This window comes from Myotis lucifugus, unplaced genomic scaffold (assembly GCF_000147115.1).
Source record: "Myotis lucifugus unplaced genomic scaffold, Myoluc2.0 scaffold_44, whole genome shotgun sequence".
NCBI classification, from domain to species: domain Eukaryota; kingdom Metazoa; phylum Chordata; class Mammalia; order Chiroptera; family Vespertilionidae; genus Myotis; species Myotis lucifugus.
The window spans coordinates 927,487-955,479 of record NW_005871092.1 but is presented as its reverse complement, the minus strand read 5'-3'; the positions used below and the strand labels follow the sequence as shown (position 1 = coordinate 955,479).

General features: G+C 43.1%; 1 protein-coding gene across 1 annotated transcript in view; it reads left to right on the top strand.

The window, feature by feature from the left end:
• SORCS1 (sortilin related VPS10 domain containing receptor 1) overlaps positions 1–27,993 on the top strand; it is a 290,995-nt gene that overhangs the window by 220,002 nt on the left and 43,000 nt on the right. Inside the window, exons 18-20 of the mRNA XM_006088177.3 lie at positions 5,458–5,629; positions 19,214–19,400; positions 27,647–27,780. Of these exons, the coding sequence (XP_006088239.1) occupies positions 5,458–5,629; positions 19,214–19,400; positions 27,647–27,780 (493 nt within the window). The remainder of the gene's footprint in view (positions 1–5,457; positions 5,630–19,213; positions 19,401–27,646; positions 27,781–27,993) is intronic.

The following is a 27,993-nucleotide window of genomic DNA, read 5'->3' as shown; positions in this document are numbered from 1 at the left end:
TCAAGTGTTATTATAACAATGAAGTTTTCCCTTGAAAACAAAGGCATATAGTACATACAATCCCAAAAAAGTAAACTATTTAAATTCTTCTCATGAGCACAAATGAGGACTCCCCAGCTTCAGGGTCAATAAGACCAGCCTCGACTACAAGAAGACCTAGAGTTCTAGCTCTGCACTGGTCACTGCTTGGGGTAACTATTGTGGAAAAGGGAAGAGACAACTCTACAGAAAGGTGTGACTTCTAAGGTGATTTTTACAGAATGAATTGGAGCCTGACAGGAGGAAAGAGCATTCTAGGCAGAATGAACAGAACAAGCAAAAGAAGGCTTGTAGACATCAGCTTGCCAGAGCTGGGGAAATGCCGTGGACAGTGGGAGGGCTTAAGCTAGAAAATTACATTAGGGCCAGATCGTAGACCTCTACTTGAGACCTGAACTGTACCCTTCATGAATAAGCCCACAGTAAGTTTTGAATGATTTTAAGAAAAGAATTGACATGGACATATTTGATCTTGATATAATCTTGGCGATAATAGCATAGCTTCTATTTGAAGTATAGTTTCCATTTTTAGGGAATTTGCTGGATAATAACAAGTTAATGTTTAATTATGTAAATACTAATGATTTTCACTAACTTTTGATATTTTAATATTTGTTAAGTTCTTACAGTGTGCCAGACTCTATCCTCAGCCCTATTGAATTCATAATCTCACTTAGTCCTCCCAGGAGATGCATGAAAAAATCCTGTAATTTTCCCCTATTTTATATTGGAGAGAGATTGTGTAAATTGCCCGAGTTTATATGCTATATAAGAGCCTGAATTTTAACTCAGGCAATTTGATCCTACATTTTAACCACCTGGGTAGTGATTTGTAATCTGTATGCATACTAGAATCATGAGGGGGACTTAAAAACAAAACACATTAGATACCCAGAATTCTCAGTTAAATCCCAATTCCTGGAGGAGTTCTCTTGACATTCTCTTATTTTATTGTTTTTAAAAAATATGTTCTTATTGATTTTAGAGAGAGGAAGGGAGGAGAGAAACAATGTTCTGCTGCCTCCTGCATGCCCCACACTGAGGATTGAGCTGCATCCCAGGCATGTGGGAACCAGTGACCTTTAGGTGCATGGAATGATGCTCAACCAACTGAGCCACACCAGCCAGGGCATCATTCATTTTATTTTAAAAGTTCCTCCCAGTGATCCCTAAAGAGCGGACAGGATTTCTATGGGCTGAGCATGACTATATTGTCACCTCAGCATAGACTGAATAGTCATAAACATCTGTATTCCACCCCAAATCGCAAGATTAAAAAAAGCCTGCTAAATAATAAAATAACAGTTTTATTCTCACAAAGAGAAATGATGGCCTTCATCTTTTTTTTAAAACTGGCAGAAATAACAGAAGCAGAATCAAAGAAGGTAGAGGTAAAAAGGAAAAGGTGACAGGAGTATCAAGATAAGAAGAGAATAGTTGGATCGGGGTTGTTGGGGTAATAAGACACTATCTACTGATGAGTGGTCGGTAATATCAAAGGCACACTTGCAGAATGTTTCCTTTCCAGTAATTGTACAGACTCCCCTGCCATTAGAGATCGCTTTTCTTCTTGGTAGATTGAAGAGTGCTTTATCCACTAAATGCATCCCAGCAATATTCAGAGCTTAGGGCCAACATAATCATAAGTTGCCTTGTTATTGTGGAGGCAGCAGCCCCATTTAATAACATATTAAATGCATTATTCATTTATGTAACTCAGACCCAGGGACAGCTGCGGGTATGAAAATAGGAGCATTCTGTATTGCAAAAAGCAGGTGTGTGCTTACTTGAGTAAATTAACTGTGTATTTATGCACAATTTTCTTCTAAATTTCCAGGACAGGTCTGGTCGGGCTAATGCGATTCCATTTTCATCCAGGAAATGAAATAGTTTCAGAATGGTTTTTAATGAGCGTTTAAAAAAATTACCAAGCCTTCTCTGTGGCAGAATCCCAGGGGGAAGGATCCGTGCTTTGGATTTAAGCAGAACTCCTGTTGCTACAGGATTCAGGAAAGCCTGAGGCAATGATGGGGCAGAGCCCAGACAAACAAAAGGAATGTTCCCTAGATGATGATGACAGTGGCGATGGTGAGCCCATGCCTCTATAGCTGCTCGCCAAGACCGTCACAGGTGTGCTTGGATGCTAAGTGATTAAATTGTAATCTGCCTTCCATTTGCCTAGTAGTGCCTCACCTCACAAACAGGGAGTTACCGACGCACAGTTAAATTCAGTGGGATGCCATATTCACTATGTGACTTTGACAGTTATTTTTTTGCTACCATTGCTGGTACCAGAATGCCACTATGCTCCAGTATCCAAGGAGTAGAGATCTCGGTGAAGGAGCGGGTTTGTTTTTTTTTTAATATATTTTATTGATTTTTTACAGAGAGGAAGGGAGAGGGATAGAGAGTTAGAAACATCAATGAGAGAGAAACATCGATCAGCTGCCTCCTGCACACCCCACAACTGGGGATGTGCCCGCAACCAAGGTACATGCCCTTGACCGGAATCGAACCTGGGATCCTTGAATCCACAGGCCGACACTCCATCCACTGAGCCAAACCGGCTAGGGCAGGAGCAGGGGTTTGAGGCTGCCACTTGTGCTAGGTGTGAACCCTTCAGTTGCTGAATTGTAAGGAGAATCAGGGATTCAAAAGAGAGGGATCTGCACAGCTGGGTTGGTGGGTGAGGTGCCTGAGGGGCTATTTCAGTATTTAAAATGGAGCCACATCCCAGTGTGGACCTCCTGATGATCAGGCTTGCATATGCAGGGCACAAGGATGCTCTCAAGGAGCTTAAAGTTCACAGTCATAGACAGGAAGACAGTCCTGCAAGGCATACATGATTCCTATCAAGTCAATCAGAAGGATTCCTTAAGGAGTTTAGAGGAGGGATGATCTTGCCCCATTTAAAGAATCAGTACAGCGCAGCAGTAAAAAGCAGATGTGTTCCAGAGACAAATTGTCCAGGGTCCTGGCTGTGTCATCTTGAGAAAATGAGTTAACTTCTTTGAATCTTAACATCTTTATCCCTATATCAGGAGTAAGAATACCTTCCTTATTAGGGATATTTTGAAGATGAGTAAGAAAAGTCTTGTTAAGAATTTATCCCTATGACTAAACTACAGTGCAATAAGAACTTTCTAAATCTGAACTTTGTGCTGGCCAGTGTGGCTCAGTTCATTGGGTGTTGTCCCATGCACTGAAAGGTTGCCGGTCTGATTCCCAGGTAGGGCACATGCCCAAGTTGTGGACTCCATCCCAAGTAGGGGATGTGCAGGAGGCTGACCAGTGTTCTGCTCTCACATCAATATTTCTCTCTCAAGCTCCCTCCCCCTTCCTCTGTTTCTAAAAATCAATATATTTTTTAAATGAACTTCTGACAGCCAGCATGGCTCATTAGTTGAGAGTCGACCTATGAACTAGGAGGTCACAGATCAATTCCCGCTCAGGGCACATGCCCGTGTTGCAGGCTAGATCCCCAGTGTGGGGCATGCAGGAGACAGCCAATCAGTGATTCTCTCTCACCATTAATGTTTCTGTCTCTATCTCCCTTTCCCATTCTCTCTGAAGTCAATAAAAAAATATATTTTAAAGAAATATGAACTTCTTACATCTTACTATTTCACTATCACAGTCAGGAAAAGACAGGTGATAAGATGTAACTGAAAGCATGATAGTGATGAAACATACAGGAGGGCACAGAAGCAGAAAGAGCAAAAGAAAATAAATACTTTCAATAGGATTGAAAAGGGAGGTGTGTCTGGAGCAGAATGAGCTGTGGGGGAGACCGTGTCCAGAAAATTAGAATGAACTTAGCTTGTGGAGGGCTTCTGGCAGAAGTTTATGGCATTTGTGACTTATCCTAAGGGTATTTGGAAGACATGAAGTTTGTTAACAGGTCAAATAATAATATTAAATAAAAATAATTGGTTACATTATTATTATTAAATAGAAATAACATTTCATCAGCACTTGCTAATTGCCAGGGTGGTTTTAAGTACTCTGTGTACATTAATCCATTTAACCCATATGACTACCTTACAAGGTAAGTTAAAGATTAATAATTGACCTTGTGGTAAAACATAGTGGTCACAGCACTTTCTCACACAGTATTTAATTTGACTTTCTCAACCATGGGCTTAGGTAGTCAATTCTGAGACTCAGAACCTGAGGAAAGGACTTTGGCTAGCTCTGAAGGGATTGGAAAACAATAGCCGGCGAGCCAAATCCAGCACACTGCCAGTTTTTGTAAATAAAGGTGTTGTTGTTGTTTTTTAACCCAGCTGCATTCATTCCATGTTCAGTTTCATGCTACAACCAAAGAGTTGAACGCTTGTCACAAAGATCATATAGCCCACAAAGCTGAAGCACTTACTATCTGGCCCTTCATACCTGGTCTTGAAGAGTGGAAGATCTTGGGCTTTGCTTCCAGTTTGAGCTCTACCACTAATTGTAGACACTAATCTTGGGTAATCAAATACAGGGTGTCCCCCCAAAATGGATACACACTTTGAATAATTCTTCATTGCAATGGGTTACATCTGAAAAGAAAGAAGCATCGATTGAGCTATCAAAAAATGTATGTGTATACATTTTTGGAAGGGCATCCTATATATGAATACATAAAATGGTTACTGTGGACCACCACACAAAAAAGATGATGAATAGGTAACACTGAACCTACAAAGCCTTAAAGGTTAATAATCCTGAAACTGCAGATTTAATTTATTATGACTCTGATCAATTGTATGGAGTAAACTTATAGGATAATTTATTATTTTATTAAAGCGAAAATAAGAAGAAATAAGCAAAAGTTTAGGAAGGATTGGCTCAATCTGCAGAGTGAAGTCTCCTTAATATGAAGTTTCAATGATTTAGCCAGTATAACCCCACATGAAATGATGAGTAGAAATGATCAAATTTAGCCAACTTTATGAACTATGCCATTACTATATCATGCTCTGTAAGATCTAATGTTAAACCATGTCATCAATAACAATCTATTCTTTTTCTGAATTGCAAATTCCCATGTGATATATATTACTCATTCTAACCCTTAATTATATAACCTTTGGAGTATCTCCTAGATTATCCATATATCTCTTCAACTAGATTATAAACTTAGTGAGGGCAAGGACCATGTCTTCTACTGCTATGCATTTCCCACAGCGCCGAAGTGAAATGATTTATTGACTGACTAAATGAATGAAAGAAGCATATGAAAGTGCTAGTAATAGGTCCAATATGCTGCTATGATGATCCATCTTTCTGTTGGGTGCTTTATAATCCTCAAAGCAACATGAAATGTAGTTATTGATAGCCCTCAGGGCTAGGCAGCAGGTTCAGTTTAAAACATTGGGAGTGTGATCTGAATTATAATGAGCTGGATTACAACTTGAGCTCTTCTCCATGTAGGTATAGGAAGGTGGTTTCCAATAACTGCACGGACGGCGTGAGAGAACAGTACACGGCCAAACCACAGAAATGTCCAGGGAAGGCCCCACGGGGTCTCCGGATCGTCACGGCGGATGGAAAGTTGACAGCAGAGCAAGGGCACAATGTTACTCTCATGGTGCAATTGGAAGAGGTAGGACCGAGTCCCCTCTCCCCTCTGCCTTCCAGAGCCAGTGATTTTTTCCCCAAGAAATCATGGCTTAGTTTATATACATCTTTTGGGGCTTTATTTACATATGTTTAATGTTATTATTTAAATTTTTATTGTATTCTGCTTTTGGTTATTGTTTCTGTGGTTGTCATTTCATCTTCTCTGAGACATTTTATCAATGATTTTCATTGCAGTATTTCCCTCAAGAACTTTGCGGGTTCATACACCACGCTGTGTAAGAGGTCAGATTTCAGATTCCCCGTGGAAGTCCAAACAGAAAGTGTTGGCTCAACTGCTCTGATGGACTCACAGGGATGGGATGATCACAGTTGGTTTCGGGGCCAACCAAGGCAGCTGGGACTGACAAGGTCACCTTCCAGCGGGAAGGGAAGCACAGAGAAGCAGCATGATATTCTGTGCTTTTTTTTCCATCCTTGGGTTATTGGACAATATCTAGGTGATATGGGCAAAATAGCAAGTAGTCTCTAAGGATTAGAAAGGCAAGCTCAGGTTTCTGTTTTATTTCTAAGAACACAGTAGAACCAGATCTGAAACAAGAACTCACTCCTGGTCAGCTCCAGCCTTTGTACAAATGGAGTGCACCTCCTGGGGCAGAGGCCAGGCTCTTATCTGTACAGCTTTGCTTTCCTTGTAAGATGATCGGGCACCTCAAACTTGGCTGAGTGAAGTGGGAACAGATTGGGGAATCTGCTTCTAAGATATGTAAATGCATGCCTTCTGGGCACAAGAAAGGAAAAAAAAAGTAAGTCAGGTCATTCCAGTTGAGTGGGTACAGCTACAACAGCAGGGAGGAAATCTGCTGCCTTTGCTGTCAGACTGGGCCCCTTGATGCTCTTATCAACTGGTGCAGAATACCAAGCCCAGAGGCCTGCGCCCACCTCAGGAGGCCCTGGGGACCTCATGTCTGGCCATAGGATTCTGTGCTAATGATTCACCAGCTCCTCTTGCAGAAACAACTTCAGTTTCTCTATTGATCTCTAGATTATTTTTTAAATTTATCTTTCTTGTTGAATTCTTGAAAGTATTGCAGATGTCCCCCTGTTTCCAATTGACCCCCTCCACCTGGCTCCTACTGCCCTTCCAGGCTTCACCTCACTATTGTCTGTGTCCTCCGGTTACGCATATAGGGATATAAATTATTTGGTTAATCTCTTCCCAGCCCCCCCTCCACTTTTCTCTCTGAGATTCCTCAGTCTTTCCCTTGCTTCCATGTCTCTAGATCTATTTTGTTCATCAGTTTTAGCTTTTTTGTTTTCATTAGATTCCATCTCTGGATTATATACGTAAGCATGGACGATGCATGTGATAATTTGTGCAGAATAAAGAGAAGCAGGATGTCCCTGAGTAGCTGGATAGCACTGAAATACGGCACCAGGACAATTCAGATAGGCCACACTTAGCACTGACAGTGGTCTGGTTTGTGCATGCTTTCACTGATTGTCACATTTAGATCTCACAGCAGCCCTATATGAGTAGAGATTATCATCATTGTCATTTTATAGATGACCAGCTGAGGCACAGAAAAGTAACTTACCTAATACCACAAATCCAGGCTCCATGGTATCTTGCCTGTCCATGGTGTTTCTGTGGTGGAAAGAACCATTTTCTGGGAAAGAACTTTATGTGGTTGGTAAGGCTCCCTAGAAACGCTTGGCTGCGGACAGGGAGTGACAGAGATCAAGGAATAGAAAGAAGAGGTAAAATGATCAGTGTCCTAGCCTGGCTGGTCTATGGCTGCTCCTGTATTCTGAGACACTAGTCCATATCTAAACCAAGATTTCCCCCTCATTGTCTGAAAAGGTTCATGCTTGGGATCAGTTTGTTAAAAAACTACTTAAGCCAAGAGAGAAGTCAAATCCTCTCTTGGGTGTCCCCTCTCTGTGCAAGACCATGCCGTCATTGATTGGCTACTGTGTATCTGGCACCCGTTCGATCTATTTTAAAGATATTGGAAAGCACGGGATATGAAGGGAGCACTCAAGGAGTTTGCTGTCCAAACTTAATCATGCTATAATATTTTTAAAATTTCATATAGAAGAAAAAAATAACCAAAAATCCCTGACATATGTCACTGGCAATACATAGAGTTTCCATGTCCTCCTCAAAATCTCTAAGAGTCAGTTTCTCATTTGAATTTGATGCTCCTCAGTTTACTTTGAATATAATGTCTTATACATGCCCCCTTACCTCACGCCTATTCTTCCTAACAGTAGGAAGATATGCCATGCTTCTGATGCCCTAAAGCAGAAGGTCCTCCAGTGCCAGAGGGACCAGGAGGTCTCTGCTACCCTCTGCTATGACACTAGAGTGTGATTAATGCAGAAGTGGGCAGGAGACTCACCTCTCCACGTCGGTATATTTTGTCACTTTGGCACCAATGATTGTGCCTGTGTCTCATGGTTTCTCTTTCTCCTATAAGCCTTGTGTCTGTCCGTAGGGCTAGGCTGGGCTAGAGGCTGATGCCACCCTCCTTTCTTTGCCCCCAGTGACTTGCATACAAACCCCTCCATGTAGATTCCATCTCGTGTGCATTAGAGACCTGAGGCGTCACCTGCCCCACCAAGTTGTTAGCCTTGTGTGTGTGTTTATTTGTGCTTTAACAAATATTTCATTAAGTTTTGATTTCAAACCATGTACTTTTCATTCATGAGTATACATAGTTCAGTTCGTGGAAATCATGTTTTGGGTTAACTAAGACCTCTGCTATATCAAGTTTTAAATAAAAACAAACTCACCACATGAAATAGAACATAAACATTTTGTGTCCATTTAAAACAAAATGAAAAACTAATTTACTATATTATATTGTAATAATATTTACCCCCCAATAAATTATAAATAATTACTAAGGTAGGGGTCATGCCATTCCTGGTTGCAGCTCTAGCATCTCTACTCACTGTGCCCCAGAGATTGTTAGGAATTCAATGTGTCTGGGTTTGGATAGGCTTCCAGAGTGGTCACAAAGCCCAAACTTTGAATATAATTTGCTTATAATTTGAATAACATCCACAAGCTATTAAAGTCTTGCTCTGAAACCTAAATCCCCTCCTTTATTCTTTACTAGTCTATGTCCTAATTCTAACAAGACTATCAATGAAAACCTTGCTAAAACCAGAATCAAGAAGAAAACTTCTTATTGACCAGAGTTAATCAAAGGCTAAGCACAGAGATGCTAGCTTGTATCTCCATGTAAAAAAAGATGTACCCAAGTCAGAATTTTGCAGATTTTCACATGTGCCAGAAGCAGAACCCCTTCCTGCAAATAGCATGTGAGGCCAGCCGCCACATCTAAGTGACAAAAGTGACTCCATAACCAAAGCCTTCAAATCCCACAGCGTGGCTCACCTGGTGGATTACTCCAAGAACCACATAACTATTGAAGTTGATAAAAGGTCCCTTGTCAGGAACCCTATTCCTGCTGCTTTTATGCTTCTCTCCAATATATTCTAATGAGAGAACCTTCATTAGAAGTCATAGGGTAAAGGAGCCAGCCTTGATTCCATTTGAGACTCAAGAGGAAAACACACACACGTACACACATACCACCACCACCACCACTACCACCAATGCATTCATGCATCATTGGTTCTTTAAGGAAAAAGAACAGTTGATCAAGGGACCAACCTAGAGGGGAGAGGAGGAGTCCATAAAACTCTGTCCAAGAAGCTGCTTTCCAATTACACCTGAATTTCAGGAAGCTGATCAAAAGTGTTTTCTGAGACTCAAGCATTCGGTGAGGAGTGGCATCACTCTGTCTGGAGACTTGCTGAAGATGGATGTCCTCTGGACCACTAATGAGCACCTAATGAGCCTATAGACGTTCAAGGCAATCACTCGGCTTCCCAGAGAAACCCAATGCAAGGCCCTGAAGGCACAGGATGGATGGTGAAGGGCCTAATTATTCTTAAGAACTCAGCGAAACCGATCTGGAATGCATTCGTTTGAGAGGACTGCTAGGCAGTCCTCTGCATGTTAGGGAAGATAATTAAATACATTTTAAACAGCCATAAGAATAAAGAGATGCAATTCGCTGCATAATTTAAGACTTTTAAATTAAATCTGAGGCAAGAGACCAAAATGAAGACTTTGATCTGTATCTCATTGTTTTAATACTTTCATTTACATACAAAGACTGAAACTTAATAAGGAGAATTCATGAGTATTGCTTCTGTGAGATTTGACTTCAAGACGTGAGGTTGTGTCCTCGTTTGATGGATTTCAGTGATCGGTAGCTCCACATACATTGACAGATGTATGGCAGCATGGGAGTGACCATAATGTAATAACACTTCATAAATATTGCAGGGCGCTGCCAGCCCTCCGATGGTAGGGAAGATGACTCCCGCTGAAATTTTCTGTGAGACACTCTTTGGTTGAAATCCTGAAAGACTGTGACCTACTTTTTCATCCGAAGAAGAATTGGGGCTGTTAGCGATAGCACAAAGAGGTAGCAGGCAATGTGATGTCTAGGCAGGTGTTGGTGCCTCAGCCAGCCCAGATCTGAGCGAGAAACCTCAGCTCTTTTCTCCTTCCACACAAAGGAGCAAGAGCTGATTTCAATGAGCCATGGGGATTCAGAGGCTTTCTCATGTATTATTCCTTACTCCATTCAGCTTTATTCTCTTTGACTCTAGAAAGGTAATTGAGCCTCTTCGCTTCTTCTTTCTTGTTGCTGCCATTTAAAAAGGAAGGAAGGAAATGAGACAGGCAATATAGGTTGTCTTTAGTCAGAGGCCTAGTGTCTGAAGTTCAGGTTGGATTGGTTCGAACTCTTTCTAAGATTCCACTTCCCTCTCCCCTTAATACTGGTCCACAGCCATTGGTGCATTGCTATTCTCTAGGGTTTCAGGGACTAGATGTTTGCAAAGAACTTCAGTCTGCCTTGACAAGCAAAGAGAAAACCTGTCTCATTACTGGGAGTTTTAGTTCAGCGACAGCATAAAATAAAACTGTACAATGATCCCAGTGTTACTGTGGTGGTGGTGATGGTACATTCGCATTGGCTAATATGGTATCCACTAATCTGTTAATGTCATCTCTGGGTGATAAGATTATGGGTGATTTGAATTTTTACCCCTCGTTTTATTTATTGTTTACATTTTCTCAATGTTATATATTTTACTGCCAAAAAAATGCATTACATAGGTATATTCCTAAAGAAATATTCCTTCTGCTCTTTTGTTTACAGTGTAAATTTTGTTCTGTCACACAATTTGCTCTATTACATATCATACTGTTTTACTTTTAGAGTGATTTTTTTTTACAGTCATTCAAAAGCATTTGTAAGAGTTAAGACATTTGGCAGTGCCGTAGTTTTCCTGCCAAAGCCTGCTGAGGTGATTTCTAAAGTTACCAAGCAAAGGTATCGGTATAGCAATGTCCTTTATCACCTGAAAACTGTTTCCAAAACACAAGTGGCCAAGGTCCTGACCTCGCTACACCACGACGTCTAGATGGAGTGCAGAGGCTTTTATCATAGTCATTTATCTGCTCACACAAGCCAAGTGTTCCTCCTGCCGTATGGTAGGCATTCTGTTCCATTCTAAGCCAGGCACCAAGTGCAGAAGACACAAAACGGAACTTATGAAGCTTTCTGTGCATTCAAACACAGGGTGCTGTGGCTTATTTGCAAGTGGAGATTTAAATGATTTTGATGTTCCAATGGGAAGTTCTTGATATAAAGAGTTAGGCAAGTCCCAAGGATCAGAGTCCTCAAAGAAGAGCCCAGCCATCTGCATTTCATCAGAGAAAAGGTGACATATCATGTATCCAGTCAAATGATTGGGTGGGTCCTTAGTCTGGTCTCCCTGGCTTTGTCACACCTGAGGTCTCTGGAGAGATCATAAAACCTAGGCACTGCCCTCCTCACCTTTGTGAATGTTCTCCCTCCAGGTCAGGGTGTCCAAGTTCTGGGCACTTGGAGAGACACCTGTGCTATAAAGCCATCTCTGAATAGGGAAGAGGAGGAGCTGACTCTGTATTCCGCAATGATGAGATATCTAGATATCTTGATACTGTTTTCCAGGGCTCGGTTTTAAAAAGGAAAAGAAGCTCATAGGGCATGATTTGAACCAGACATCCAGGAAAGACTCTCTCCCAGCGGATTTAGTGAGGCAGCCCCAGCTTTCAGCAAGAGTAGTGCCTCCTGGAAGAGATACCAAAGAGGACCAGCATGAGAACATGCGTGTTCAACTTCCTTTTATCATAGATGGATGTGCCTGTACCAGAAGGGCTCAGTTTACTGTTATAAAATAGCAGGGCCAGGACAGGTACAGTATTTGATTCCTGTCTAGACTTATCTCACTCTCTGTTGAACATATGTCAACCGGGATCTTTGCAGGCACACCTTACACTTGCATGGTCATCTGTAGAACCTGGCATCTTACACTGGGCTTCTCTTGCATCATTACTTAATGAAGAATTGGATGCATGTTGGCATTCCTCTAAACTTCTAAAGGGTTTCAGTTACTGCAGCTTACAAAAGCTGTCTGGTTTCACATGTGAGTGTCTCCATTCTTCAGCATCCACCTGGGAAGGAGCACAATAGAATAGTTGAGAGTCTTCTGTGAACAAGTAGTAGGCATGGTGAATTTGAAGTTAAGAACAGCTTGATTCAACCTCATCTTGTGATGATATGCAAATCTTAGCCGTCTTTTAAGTCTGACTCTTTGAGGGTTGAAGATTAAATGAGATATTATATATACAGCAGTTATTATTTCTGGCTCAGGGTTTTAAGAAATGTTCTCTCTTCTCCCTTAATGACCATCAGGAGATGTTGTAGAACAATCTTACTTGCACACTTTATGAAATAAGTCACATGGCAGAGTTTGGATTGAATAGCACAAGTTAGATAGCACTTCTCTCCATATGCTCATGTCCACAGGCTGGTGGGATGTTTTGTTTGACGGCCAGGATACATTGTACCTTAGTTGTCTCCTTTCCTGCTTCTGGTCAAGACCTCGCTAACCTGATTCTACACCTACTAACCTCAGTCTACACCTACTAACCTCAGTCTACACCTACTAACCTCAGTCTACTCCTACCTTAAGAAGGGTTGCTCAAGCCAGTAGTGGGCTACTTTTACTTCATGCTCTTTCCCCCTCCCACCACCTAAATATCTTTAGCCTTGAGAATGACTGAAATATCTGATTTTTGTTTCTGTCATTCAATGCTCTTAATGATATTTTGAATCTTACTTGTGTTCCAAAGAGCATTGGAATAACAACCAAAATCCAATATCAAAGTTGGCTGTATCTTGTCATCAATCTAACCTATATCTGTGTTACCTTCCAATTAGTTCTCATATACTTAACCAAGATTTACATGTTTACAGTGATAGCAGAGACCAAATAGTGTATGTGTTGTTTTTTTTACTGTTTCTTGTGCTATGCAATCCTCTACCGCCTATTAAATCTGGTGAAATCTTTTCTTCCCCTCATTTGTTCCCCCTCTCTCTTAATCCTGCTGCTCTCCCTGCCCCTCACCTCACTTCACCCTCAGCCAGTGTTAACAGGCTGGGTTATATCTGCTGGCACCTTCCCCTGTACAAACACACACAGGCTTATAGTACTTACAATGGTGCACAAAACTAGATTTTACTATAGTCACTCCTCTACAGTGTACTTATTTTGCATACACTTTAAGGACGCCTGAGTCAGGCCCACGCTGAGGGTCTGCAGGGACCAGGCTCTGGCATATGAGCCCAGTGTCTACCTGCCCCAGGTCCCTAACACAATTGGAAGCGTCTGGGAGTCTCATTCCGGTCTGAAGCTGTCCCTGTTGAGTCACTGCCTCGTTTGTTTTCCCACTTTTCTCTGAGCCATGTTACAGGAACTGATAGGTTCACACACCTTTCCTTCCTCAGGCTAATCTTGGCTTCATTGAGGCATTTGATGTATTTGTTTTTCTATCACAGAGTCAGTGTTGCCCTTGGAGAATCTCCATATGGGTTTCCTTTGGCTTTTGTGCCTTTCTCTGGCATTTCTTTTGAACTAGTATTCTCAGTTCTGTGTCTATATTAGGGCATGTGACTGAATGGCGTTCAGGCTTAAGAATTGTATATGATAGTCTAGGTATTTGCCAGCCTAGGTTCTGTTTCAGGAATGATGACTTGTAAATTATTAGCTTAAAGCTACTCAGTTATACACAACATTTTCCCAGGTGCTCATTCCGAATACCTATTGTTTCCCATGTTCTCTATCTCCTCTATGGCTTGAGCATAATATAAGTGCTTCACCAGAGGGGGAGGGGGCATAAGAATGGTGTATGGAGGGAGCGTTAGAGATCTTGCTTCCTGGCAATTGTCAGCAGCTTGGCTCAGTTAAACTCTTAGAAAAATTCTCAAAAAAGAAAAAGAACGTTGTGTAGACCTCCTGACAGCCTATCCTTCTACTTGTAAACAGAAGTGTTGTCAAGGGGGAAACAGGTAGCGCCAGGAATAGAGACTAACAAGAAAAGAAGAAAGGGATGCCCTGCCTTTGCCATCACCTTCCGCTCACTCTGAAAGGTATCTCAAGTACCATTCAATCAAAGAAGCTCAACAAGGGCTGAGCTGCATGGGTAGCGTTAAACCACAGATCATCCTAAACCCTTTCTTTAAGTCTCTCTAGCTGAGGGGCTTTAGGCATCTTACTTAGCCTGTCTGTGACCCAGTTCTTCTGGAATATCAAATAGGAATGACACCTGTCCTCGCTGTCTCCCAGGATTCCTAACAGCCAAATGAGGTAATACGTAAGAAGGCACTTTGGTGAACAAACATTAGAGATGCACCATATTTAAATTTTCTTCAGCGAAAAAGAATCCTCTGTGGGCCCTGTATTAGGTACTGAGGATACGGTCATGAAGAACACACCTCGGCCCTTAGAAGTTTACACAAACTGCCCTCATCTCATCTAGCAGCTCGTTTTCCTAGACAAGTTAGCATGGATCCTGGAACTTCCGTTTGTGCTTATGTACCAGTTGCCAACAATGGATTCAGATCTTCCTGTCTGACTTTATTAATGCACCCTTAGCACTGGGCATCCTAAGACATCCTGGGAAAACTTTAGCATCCCACCAAAATAAAATAAGGACAGTGTCAGCTTGTCCTGGACTATATGTTCATCTTCAGAATTCCATCCCACAAAAAACTAATGTTCAAGAATCTGAACCCGAGGGCCCCAACCTTTGGTGCATCCCAGCATCAGTTACAGACCTTCTCAGACCACAGAGGGCCTGGCATCTTCCCCAGAGGTCCTGACCCAGGAGGTGGGTCTGGGATGGTAGCTGGACATCAGCGTTTTTCCTTTAATTTTTGTAAGAGAGGCTGATATCAAAGGTTGAGATTTCCTGATTTCAAAACTAATAAACCATGGGAGTTAATTTTGCCAGGAAGGTGCATATAATTTCCTGTTGCAACTCATATTTCAATGCACCATCATCTGCCCTGAGCTCCCTTAATTGGATTCCCAGAAATCGCCTCTTTCTAATTTAGCCTCTGTATTCTAGCCAGAGTGATATTTTTGAATTAAAAAATATCAGCCATTATCCCCCAAACCCCTGCTTAAAACACTTGAATGGCTTCCCAGCTCTTAGGAAAAAGATCAAAATCAGAAACTTGACCTACAAGTCCTAAAATGTTATTTTCTCCCCTCCAGTCTCATTTCATAACATGGTCCTATTGTGTCTGTATCTCCAGCCTTCTCCAACGATGCCACCCACTTCTGCCACGGGTCCCTTGCATGTCTGTTTCCTCTGTCCTCATTGCCTGGACTCCTTGCCTCCATCACATTCACTCACGTCCTTTGTTTGATTCATATATTCCTTTGCTTTAAGCTTCCTCAGCTCAAATATCACTTCTTCTGGGAAATAAGCCTTTCTCTACGTTCTTAATCAGATCAGATCTTCAGTATGCCACCTCTCGCTATTGTATAGGTTTATAACGTCAGGCCCTCTCCTTCATATGACCCCCTACAATGTCTTTTTGTTTACTTTTGAGATTATTTATTTAAAGGCCATTTGTCTCACTAGTAATCTGTATGCTCATGAAACCCTGGACCATATCTGTTTGGTTTGTTTGATCATATCTATTGTTCTTATGTAGGGAAAGACACAAGATAGACACTCAATAAATATCTGTCAGTTGCGTGGTTAGATGGGTGGTTGTTTGGATAGTTGGATGGATGGATGGGTGGGTGGGTGGGTGGATGGATGGATGGATGGATGGGCAGACAGTCATTTAAAGCCAGGCCAGCTTGCCTAATCAAATGGTGACCTAGGACTTTGGCACCATTTCTTAATCTCTAAAACCTTAGCCCTGCCCTAACTCATTTGGCACAGTGGATAGAGCCGTGGTCTGCCGACTGAAGGGTCCCAGGTTCGATTCCGGTCAGGGGCATGTACCTTGGTTGCGGGCACATCCCTGGTGGGGGTTGTGCAGGAGGCAGCTGATCAATGTTTCTCTCTCATTGATGTTTCTAACTCTCTATCCCTCTCCCTTCTTCTCTGTAAAAAAATCAATAATATATAAAAACCTTAGCCCTGTTTCTTAATCTCTGAAAGGAGTTGGCATCCCTGCCTCAGATGATAATTACAGCCCAAGGAATTCAGAAGCTGATGTCAGGTGAGCCCAAAGTCCTGGAGTTAAAATGGTATTGGGCTTACCAAGCCCTTAAGAGCCCCTGAAGGCAAAGGCATGGGATCCAGTTTGTTCCACTTGAGTGGGCAAAGCAACAACAGCAGGGATGAATCTGCTTCCGTCAACTGTCAGACTGGACCCCTTGAGGCTCTTGCATCCTAGTGTGGAGTACCAAGCCCAGAGGCCTGTGCCCACATCAGGAGGCCCGATCTCACAAATGCTGGTGCCCTGAAGTCTACTCTGTCCCCACAAAGAATCATCTCTCTCTCCCTCTCTCCTTCCTCCCCTCCATGTCCTCACTCTCTCCTGTCCTCCCTCCCTTCTTCCCCTCTCTCTCAGAAACTATATTGCTTGTTTTATTACATGGGTAACCCTAACTACCCCTGCTATCTCCCTGTCCCAAATAATGTGAGTAGATTTAAAGGTGGGCTCTTCTAGGGTTGGCTGGCAGCGACTCTGTTGAAAATTCAGAAAACATGGGAGTGGAAACTGACCAGAAAAAAGAATGAGAAATTGATCAGTCCACCTTGGTTGTACAAATGAAGGACAAGTCAGCAAGAATGGTTGGCATTTATATTTATTAGTGATGGGAATCCAAGTCATTGCACAATGTCTAGGCTTGTAGATACTTGTTCTGCAGTTGTGAATGGAGTTTCTTTCCCACCCTAGGGAGAATCTTTGCCCATGTCCTTACTGAGAGCTGTGGTGTGCCCCCCTCACAATGCCCAGCCTGGCATAGATCAGAAGAGCACGTCCCATAGATTCATAGGATTTGAACTGCTTTTCCTTTCCCTGTGAATTAATCTTTTAAATGTCAGCATTTTCAACTTGGCCTTTTCAAAATATGATACCATATGAACCTCACTTAATCGAAAATACATTTCTAGTTCAAAGGGTCTCTCTTCCCCCTGAAAATGGGAAAAGCTAACAAAACAAACAAATAAAAGTGTATTAAAGTATAGACCTTATGTTTTCCTGCCCACCTGCAGAAAATTTAGCACCCTGTGATTGTAAATAAGCATTAAAAGGGGCATTGCAGGTCTTCTACAGTTGCATTGTTTTTATAGTCATTTGTTTCAGTATATAATTTTACAGATCACTAATTACTCCCATTTCTATTATAACAGTGGGTTGAGTTAAGACAGGAAGGTATTATGCCCATCTCATAGACCAAAGGAGGTAGAATGACAGGCAGGAAATCATCTCGCTTGTGAATGCCATGCTAAGATTGAAGCCTGGAGGACCTGTCAATTCGTTAGCCACAGATAATGAATGAAATGCAACCCAGAGAGATGGGTTCAAATCCCAAGGCTGGTGCTAACTAGAGTTGTTAACTTTGAGCAAGTGATTAAACCTTTCATGATTGAAGTTTCTTCATCTGTAAGCTAGATGAACAAAGCCTGCTTTTCTCTCCAGAATAAGATTCCGTGAAGAATGAGATCATTTTGATAGTAAACAATGCTGAAGTATAAAAGAATTAACCATCATTATCTTAAATAATAATAGAACTGCACTATCTGGTTTGGCTCAGTGGTTAAATTGTTGGCCCTTGGACCAAAGGGTTTTGGGTTGGATTCCCAATCAAGGGCATGTGTCTTGTTTGCAGGCTCTATCCCTGGCCCTTGTTGGGACCTCATTCAGGAGGCAACCAATTGGTGTGTCTCTCTCACATCGATATTATTTTTCTCTCTCTCTCTTTCTCCCTCCTTCCACTCTCTCTAAACATCAATGGAAAAATAGCCCCAGGTGAAGATTAATAATAATAATAATAATAATAATAATAATAATAAGGCTGAGCCTAATGTCATATCAGGTGTAAGGCAAGGTGTCTCCTATCCTGTTTCCAGCATGGTCAGGGAACCAGAAATAAAGCAGGGGACTCAGGGGTTCAAGAACATGGGAAGTGTTCTGTGACGGTGTCAGGTAGGCAGCATATTTAAAACTGTGCACACCTTTTTTATTCTCATGGAGTTCTTGTCCCAGCATCAAGAAGGGTTCAGGAATCTGGAGAAGGGGCTATGCGTAGATGACATAGGAATCCAGAGATTAATAAAGAATCCGGAGACGAAATATAATTTTGAAAGGCTTTTGGGGGTCAGAGGAGCTTAGCTAAAGGAGCCAAGATCCAAGATCTTAAGTCTAAGGTCTTAGGTTCTCTCCATCCCCGGGATCCCATGCTTTTTATTAACACAACTTGTCCTGAGGCGAGGCAGAGATATACACTTCAAAGGGTCAGGGTTTGGTACAGAGTCCATTGTCAGAATGGGGGAATTAGCCTACGGCTGTTCAGGTGTTTGGCCAGTAGGAGGCAATAACATGTAGATTAAGATGCCTTTTAGCTGTCTGGCAGCCACAATCAGTTTCCTATTCAGGTGGGGAAATGCCTTTAGCCATTCCCAACAGGTGACTACATGTGTGACTCAACCCTGTTGAGTCCCCAAGTCTCATCAACCTTTTGATGAAACTGTTGAAATTATGATATGCTGGAATTGGTTGCCGGCAGGTAAGCCTATAAGTAAAGCCTTCAGAGGAATTGGTTATCAAATTGGAGTTGATGATCAGACACTTAAGTTTTCAAACCTGGAAACTTTTGGTAGAGTCAGTGCCCTTCAGATTTGGAAAACATCCATCTTAGTAAATGCCTGAAGCCACAGTTGCTAAACGAAATGAGCTTCTCTGTTCACTTGTGTTTTTGTTTTTGTTTGTTGTTGTTGTTTTGTTTTGTTTGTTTGGTCTAATTAGCCTAGTTGAGCCACTAGGCTATTGCAGATTGTCACAGGGATTCTGTCACCCACAGACATATCCTCCCAGCTCCTGGAGGGAGCCAGGGTTGCCATTGTTCCTGAGCCAGCAACCAGGACAAGCCCCAGCCCCCGAGCAAAGCACCCTAGTACAGACTCCATTTCCTCTGACGTTGGGCTGTTTTTTAGGGCGACGTTCAGAGGACATTCATCCAAGTGGACTTCGGTGATGGCATCGCAGTGTCGTATGTCAACCTCAGCTCCATGGAAGACGGGATCAAACACGTCTATCACAATGTGGGCATTTTCCGAGTGACCGTGCGGGTGGACAACAGTCTCGGGTCTGACAGCGCCGTCCTGTACTTACATGTAACTTGTATGTTATTACTGTTGTTGATTTATGACATCATTTAAATATTGTGCCCTTTTAAAATATGATCTAAAATTTCATATCTAGAGGAAGCTTACTAATTAGTTACATGTAGCAGGAAGGGAAAGGAGAATAAGAGAGCCAAGTGGGGAGTAAGTAAGAAGGAAATCAGGGAGTAGAATCTGAATAATCTTGGACTCCGCTTTGCTTCAGATTTTTTCATTGCACTTCCTGGGCCTCATTGAGGTACCTGAGCACCCGAGATACAATCCCTATGTCTGGGGGCTTGGCCTGAGCAACTTGCTAAGCCATTTGATTGAATATGGATTTTTTTTGTCAGAAATGTTTGAAAACACATGCATGGCTCAATCTAATGCATTGATAATTAGCACCAGTAAAGGAATTTCTCCCCGTTTGATTATTCTTCTCCTACATTATATCTCACTATTAATAGTCTCTTAGAGTTTTGCTCTCTTTTAAATATGTTTTTATTTTGTGGTTTTCATCACCACTTATCCCCCTAATTCCCTTGTCCACCTCCACCCACACCCCTTCCCCCCACAATTGCCACACTGTTGTCCATGAGTTCTCTCTCTCTTTTATTTAATCTTTTTGCTCCTTTTTAAAAAGTGTGTTCTCTGGTCTGGGGATGATTTGTTGTTAGGGAGAAGATGGTATAGAGCAGCGGTTCTCAACCTGTGGGTCGCGACCCCTTTGGCGGTCAAATGACCCTTTCACAGGGGTCGCCTAAGACCATCCTTCATATCAGATATTTACATGACGATTCATAACAGTCGCAACATTACAGTTATGAAGTAGCAACAAAAATAATTTTATGGTTGGGTCACAACATGAGGAACTGTATTTAAAGGGCCAGAAGGTTGAGAACCACTGGTATAGAGGGAAAGAGTATAAACAATGATAAGGAAAGTACACTAGGAAACAGCTCCAAGGAACGTTAATGCTTTTCCCCATTGCAAGATCTAAGGGTGCGCTAAGTCTGATGAGTCCATGACAGCTCCTCAGTTGTGTTAAGTAATAACGGTGCCATGAATGCCTTTTATAGTAGGTTTGTCAATGTCCCCGCAGAGGTGAAGGACTTGTTTAAGTTCCTAGAGAAAGAGTTTACTTTAAAATGACTGTAGCTCTTTTATATGAATGGTCTTGTCCAAGTGAATTCCAAGTTGTAGGCCAAGAGTATTAAGGCCAGGCAATATCCCATGCCTCTCACCTGCCCCTTGCCCATTGAACCAAATTGAGTGCAGAATATACTGACTGAAGTGTTTTTAAGCTGCTGTGGTCCAGTGGAGGACACACTGTTTAGGGGACCCCAGGAGATCGCTGGGCTCCTGAAGAATCCTGTTCTATCAATGACTCTCCTTCTGTCTCTCTGGAACCTCATGACAGAGGAACTTTGAAGAGACACTCTACCTTCTTTGGGTTTAAACAAAGTTTTGCAAGGTTCCCAGGTTGCCAACTCCACCTCCCTCTTTTCATTTAAAAATGTTTAATTCTTACTGTGCGCCAGGCTTTGTGCTAGACAGGCTCTTTATGTGTGCAAGCTCAGTCCCCAAAGCAACCCTGTGAAGCAGGCACTATTGGAAACCCTACTTTCAAAGGACAGTGGGGTCCCAAGAGTTTAAATAATTTATTTGAATTTGTTGGCCTACCATGTGGCAGAGCCAGATTTCAGACTCAGGCCTACCCGCCTCAAATCCCAGCTCTTGATCATGAAGGTTATTGTCACTGCCAACAGCGGCTTGGGGTTAGAGGAACTAAGTCTCCATCAGCCTTTCTCCCCCTTCCACGTGTTTGCAGATTGTCCTGAAGGAGCATGTGTATTGAAGTTAGAAGCCGTGCACTTGCTAGTCAGTGACGTAGGTTCAAGACCCACTTCAGAACTGCTAACTGCTGACTGCCATTCCTCAGCTGTCTACTCAGACTTTCTGGAGTTGCCTCTTACCAACAAATAATCTCAAGTGATGATATCATAGGAATGATCATAAAATTTTAAAAAATGCAACGCAAGCATTGGTTGTCAAGATAACTTGCAACCAAGTGACAACACATTTGCTGAAGATGCTTGCCTTCCTAGCCGCCTATCATTGTCCACAGTTCTGAAAGGGGGTTTTTGTTAGCGAGCTATTCTCCTTAACAGTTACAGTAGCTTTATTCCACATCCCATATATGGATGAAACAGCTACTGTACTCTAACCACGTGTAAATACTGATGTAAAATTCAGCAGTAGCTTTGTGTCTCCTGGTCTCTGACAGAGTCGTCCACAGCTCTCCCTCCTGGTTGCCCCGTGGATTCTTTCTCCCCATAGAAATGGTATAAATTCTCATATCCCTGAGGGGTCCCTCCAGGCCCCAGCCCCCTCCAGGTTTACTAAATCCAGGCAGGGAAACAGTGCAGAGCTGGCCTCTGCTAAAGACCCAAAGTTGTTGAAGCCATAAGTGCTCAGCGAAATGAGCTTCTGTTCACTTGCATTTTGTTTGGTCTCATTAGCCTAGTTGAGCCACTAAATGATCTGACCTTAACCTTGGTGGAAGGTGATTTGTAATGGAAAGTTTTGTGTTCTGGTTTTAATTTTGTTAGACTCACTTTGGTTTAAGAGGTTGGATTAGCATGCCTCATACAATGGAACCCCTTTCTAAACCCAGCCTTGGGGACAATAATTAACTCTTTTGTACTAACTGTATTAAAGAGGATTATTTTACAACTTTCACTAATTCACATCCATCCAAAACCCATGTTAGGAGCGTTTTCAGCGTGTTCTTGAGCGCTTCCTCCTGAACGCCACAGGGTGTGTTACTCTTCTCCCCACCTCTCTACCCTGATACCCTGGCAGGCAGCGTGGGCCCTTTCAGATGGAGAAAACAAGGATCAGAGAAGTTCTGTGACTTTGACCTCTTTTATGATAGGAAATCAGAACAAGACCATCACTGACTCGTATTCCTAAAATCTCAAACTTGAAGGGTATCCTGGCAATTTTTGGTGTCACAGTGCCAGGGTGGGGTAGGGGTTGGCATTTAGAAGAAAAAAAAATACAAAAACTGAGCCTGAACTGAGTGGGAGGTGCCGTGGCTGAACTCCTGGCTCCTGAACTCCTGGTCCAGTCACTCCTTTCCTCTGAGCAGTTTGTTTCTGGAAGGATCTGTGGAGCCTCATCTGTTGCGCCCTGTCCACTAGTAAAGCTTGGGTGTCAGTGATCACAGAGGAACATATGCACTTGGACTTAGTCGCAGCGGTTCTCAACCTGTGGGTTGCGACCCCTTTGGGGGTCGAACGACCCTTTCACAAGGGTCGCCTAAGACCATCGGGAAACACATATATAATTACATATTGTTTTTTGTGATTAATCACTATGCTTTAATTATGTTCAATTTATAACAATGAAATTGGGGGTCACCACAACATGAGGAACTGTATTAAAGGGTCGCGGCATTAGGAAGGTTGAGAACCACTGACTTAGTGGGTTCACAGCAGCAACTCAGCTCTGCTTGCCAGGCCTGCCCTCTGCCCTCTCACCCAACTCCCTTGCCTCCACCTGGGACTCTCCCCCCATTGCCCATCTTGAACACACACACACACACACACACACACACCCACGTTCCAGATCAGAAAGGTGATTTGATTTCAAATCAGAGGCTTTTCAGTAGGGGTTTGCAAAGGTCATGAGAAACTAAGGGAAAGGATGTTCCTGCTGAAAGGTTGCTAGGCATGGGGATGGGTGGGCTGGGTAATCTGTTGAAGCCTTAAATGCCTAAACCCCTTGGGGAGAGTATGCACTGTGCTCTGCTTATTTACAATCTAATGAGACCCCTCCCCTGAGGTGCAGCCAGGGTTGCCTTGGATGGGACAGAGAATTTAGAGGACATGCAGGTTTCTGCTCAGAACTCTGCCCTAGCTCAGCCAGTCTTTCAGGGGAAAAAAAATCACAGAAAAATGCAAATTTGCAGAATGGAAGGTAAAAGAAATAAAGTAGATTTCCTAGTCCTTTCCACACCTCTCTCTTCAGCTGGCACCTTACAAAGGTGCCCTTTGCAGGTGCCTCTCTGCCCCCATCTTAGTGATCCTGTGTAGCTTTGCCACTTTTCACAAGATCATGATATTGGCCAGCAAATGCCATACTTCGATTTTGTAAGGTGTGGTTTAATGAGTCACCTGCCCAGAAATTACATGACAAAAATGTAGTGTCCCAGGCCCCATCCCAGACCCAGTGAATTAGAACTCCCACAAGTGTGGCAGCATAACCTGCTTTGAACATGTTAAGGTGATCCTTATGCTTGCTGAAGTTTAAGGAGCTCTGTTTCAGGTTCTCATCTTTATACTTTTATGCTTTTGTTTCTTCTGGTGGATTTTGAAACATTTCAGACAAACAGAAATATGATGCATACACAATATTTAATTTGGCAGTCAGAGGAGATCTCCAGAACACACACACACATTCTCTCTCTCTTTCTCTCCCTCTCTCTCTTTCTCCCTCTCTCTCTTTCTCTCTCTCTCTCTTCTCTCTCTCTCTCTTTCTCTTACACACACACACACACACACACACACACACACACACACACACACACGATGTCCAGTCTCAGAAGTCAGCTGTTCCATGCAGCACAGGAGGGCTAAACAAGAAAAGAGCAGGGAAACCTCATTCACACAATTCTGCAGTCCCCTCTGCCACGTTGCCAGGAAGATTCATATGGAGTGATGCACTGCCACCTGCCGTTCCTTTATGGCATTGCAAGCACCTGTGTCATGGAGAGGCATCAGCCAGCTTGTTCAGCTCCTGTCTTGGTGCAGCAAGCCCTCTGGGGCCTCCAAGGGCTGGAGGTTCACTTCCGTTGATCCATTAGGGCAGACTGCACTCTAAGTGCAGAAATAGATGTTAAAGAGTAGGCTTTGGGGCAGCAGGAAGTAGATGTAGTATATTAGACACCTAAAAAATAAATGAATACAAGAGGATGTGGGAGTTTGAAAGATAAATAGCACACATTCGTATGAGCATGGACGTCTAAATATGCAGCAATGAGTTCACGCAAGCACACACATGCACACCTGAGGGTGCACAAGGCAGACATGCTGAGTGTCCTGAATGCCTCTCAGATCTCAGGGGCTTCCAGTCCCCTCCATTTGCACTGCAGCCCATCCTTGCTATTCCTCACACATGGAGGGCAAGCGCTCTCCCCAGCATCTGTGCACTTACTCTTTCCTCACCCCAGATCATCACAAATAGACACCTGGTGCCCTCCTGTACTTTACTCAGGTCACTGCTCAAATGTCATTTCTTCTTCTGAGATAGTTTCCTTGACCAGCCTGCCAAAGACAGCACTCTCTCACCGACCCCATGCCTGCCCCCCTCATTAACACATAACATCCATCTAGTACCAGGTGTCCCAGCACCGAGAACAATGCCCAACATTAAAATGAACAAATGACCATATTTTAGTAACAAGATTCAGTTTTGTCACTAACAGGACACACAGACATCATCCCTCCTGTGTGTTCTGACTTTAAAATATGGTTAAAAGTCCTCTGTGACAGAGACCAAGAAAATGAACCCCTTTAGAATGGAACTAACCGAGCTGGTGTAGTACTTGCATTCCAGCAAATTCATTTAACTCAGATCTGTCTGAGGAATCAGGACAACTGATGCACAAGAGGGGACCCTGGAACTGAGCCTGCAAATCTGACAGGTGCCATAAGAAGGGTGTAAAAGCTAAGGCCCTGGGATGGAACACAGCATGGCCTTCTGGAGCAAACAGGGGACTGGCAGGAGCCATGCAAAGTCTGAGAGCATGTGTCAAGTTCTTTTTTCAGTGCCTGGATCATAGTTAAATCGTCAGTAACTAGTGACTCTTCCTAGCTCTTTTGTTAAAATGGGAGAGTTTTATCGAGCAATTTCAGCTGGCAGAGCATGGGCTCTGAAATAGAGCTGCTTTAGTTCACACCCTGGAATCAAGGAAGGTCACCTTTCTGTTTGTTGGTCTCTAGATAGGGATGATGGCAGGGCCTGCTCCGTGAGGTTGTTGTGAGGATGAAAGGGGAATTAAAAGCCATTAGCAGAATGTGTGGTGCACAGCTGTCCCTCAGTAGTGCTGCCTTTGGTCACCTCATTGAACTATTCTGACTTATGACCAATGACTTTTTATCGTATGGCTTCTAAGCCAGGAAATCAATTCTATTCTGTATGCTGGTCACAAAGCCTCACCTCAAATTCTGTAAAGAGAGAGAAGCATGGACAAAAGCAGAGACAGGAAATTATATCATTTGTTACTCAGCGAATGTTCGAGTATCTGCTATGTCTTGGAAACTGTCCTAGCCTTATCTTTAAAGGTAAATGCACAGGGCTCTTATCCTCCCAAGTTGGCAGCCTGTGTTTCCTGTCTCACAAATGTTACATCAATATGTGTTATTATTGTTATTATAATTAGGTAATGGGGGTTTTAATTTGAGCAAGTGAATAGCATAATCCACATGGCTTTCTAGGAAAATCTCTGAGAACAGTTTGGAGGGTGAGAAGGTACCTCACCATCACCATGCTTTGTATGCATATGTGATGTAGATACATGCAAGAATGAAGCTACACAAACACACGCATATAGTTCAAGGCCTACAAGGCTGACATGCTACGTGTCCTGAATACCTCTTAGATCTCATTGGCTTCCACTCCTTCCTTCCATCTCTGCATTGCAGCTGTTCGGGCTTTCTTACTATTCCTCCAACATGGAGAGCCACCTCTCCCTCAAGGTCCATGCGCTTGCTCCACCCTCACCCTAGAGCATATATTGTATTCAAGGTGCTGAGACACCTGGCATTGGGTGCCGCTTATGTGTTATTGAGGGAGGCAGGCATTGAACATGTAGGGCAGCAGGTGGATCATGTAGGTATAGGTTAGAGGCAGGAAGTCGGTGAGAGAATGGTAATGGCCCCGGTAGGGGGGATGGTTAGTGCATGAATCAGGGCAGGATTGGGGTGGGTGAGAAGAGTTCTAGTGGAGACATATTTCTGAAACCAAATAAATGGTGGGCTAAATGGATGTGGGTGGTAAGAAATAAGCAATCTAGATTGACTTTCTACTTCTGGGTTGCTCCCCTGGATAAACACTGGTTTTATTCGACAGATGGAGAATATAGAATGGGGGAGAATCATGCGTTTCTCAGAACCCTTTGGCTGCTAATTGAGTCTGGAGTCCAGAAGGTGGTTTTGGAGCCCGTAGCATGTGGTCATCAGTTGAAGGTCAGGGTGTGGGTGATATGACTCAGTGGAAGAGCACGTGGAGGGAGAAAAGGCCAGAGACGGTATACCAGGAAACACATGTAAAGGTCAAGCAGAAGAAGAGGCGGTGATTGAGCAGGGGGAAAGGCCCGAGGCACCCCCTTCTTCTCCACCTTGTGGAATAATGGTGGAAATGATAGATTTCTGTCATTTTCAACCTCAGAGGAAATCACATTTTTCCTGGGAACAGCGACTCAAAGGGAAGGTCAGGGTCCTAGGAAAGGTCCGAGTGGTTCTGTAGGAGGAGGATATTGGTATCTTTGTAGATTTGTTCATCTGATTAAGATTTCTGGTCTAAGGGGCCTCCATCGATAGCATCATCCTTTGATTAGTTTAGCACATCCTGAGGAGTGAGAACCGGAGAGCTCTCTGCCCACTCAGGCATGCCTTTGTCCTGGACAAGCTTAACTCAACACCAAACACAGTTTTTTCTATGGTTACCTAACCAGATGCTTTACAGACAAGCCCATACACACACATACACACACACACACACACACAGACACACACACACACTTACACAGATCTTTAAAATACAGTAAATAATAAAGAATAATTATCCTCCTTCTCGCACCACGCAACATGGAGTCTATGAGATTTTTCACAATCCTGGTTTATCACCAAGGATATAACCTCTTGGAAAGACTCTCTGTTTCCCTGTCAAACCTCCTATTATGCCTTTTCACTTAAAGACTTCATAAATTATTTGTTAATTTTTAAACTTTTACACATAAACAACTCAGACATGTTAGGCCTGGAAGAAAGTCGGTAAATGGAAAATGTTGAGATGTAGTTATTCACAATATATCCTTTTCTCCAAGGTAGCAAAAGCTGCAGAGCACTTTTCTCAGGAAAATGACTGCTGTGTTCTGGAGGCATTAGAACGAGTCATGCGTATTCTCTCTAGAGCAGAGAGGTTGCAGCAGAGAAAGCTCTTCCCTCTCCATCCCTCCTCTCTCCTCTTGTGCCTCAGGTCCCCTGGAGCATGTGCACCTGGCCCTGCCCTTTGTCACCACGAAGAACAAAGAGGTCAACGCAACCGCCGTGCTGTGGCCCAGCCAAGTGGGCACCCTCACCTACGTGTGGTGGTACGGGAACAACACGGAGGTGGGTCATGCTGGAAACAACACGCATGGGAGCTGGTGGCAGCTCAACTCCAACTGGCTGAAGCAGAAAGGGAATGAGATGGCTTGTGGAACTCCAGAGTCTGGGGTGGGGGTCCCTAGCCTCGGGGCCAGTAGGCCCTTAGAGCATCAATATATGTGTTCTCTTTGTCTCTCTGTCTCTGTTTCTCTGCCTGTCTCTGTTTCTTTCTCTCAC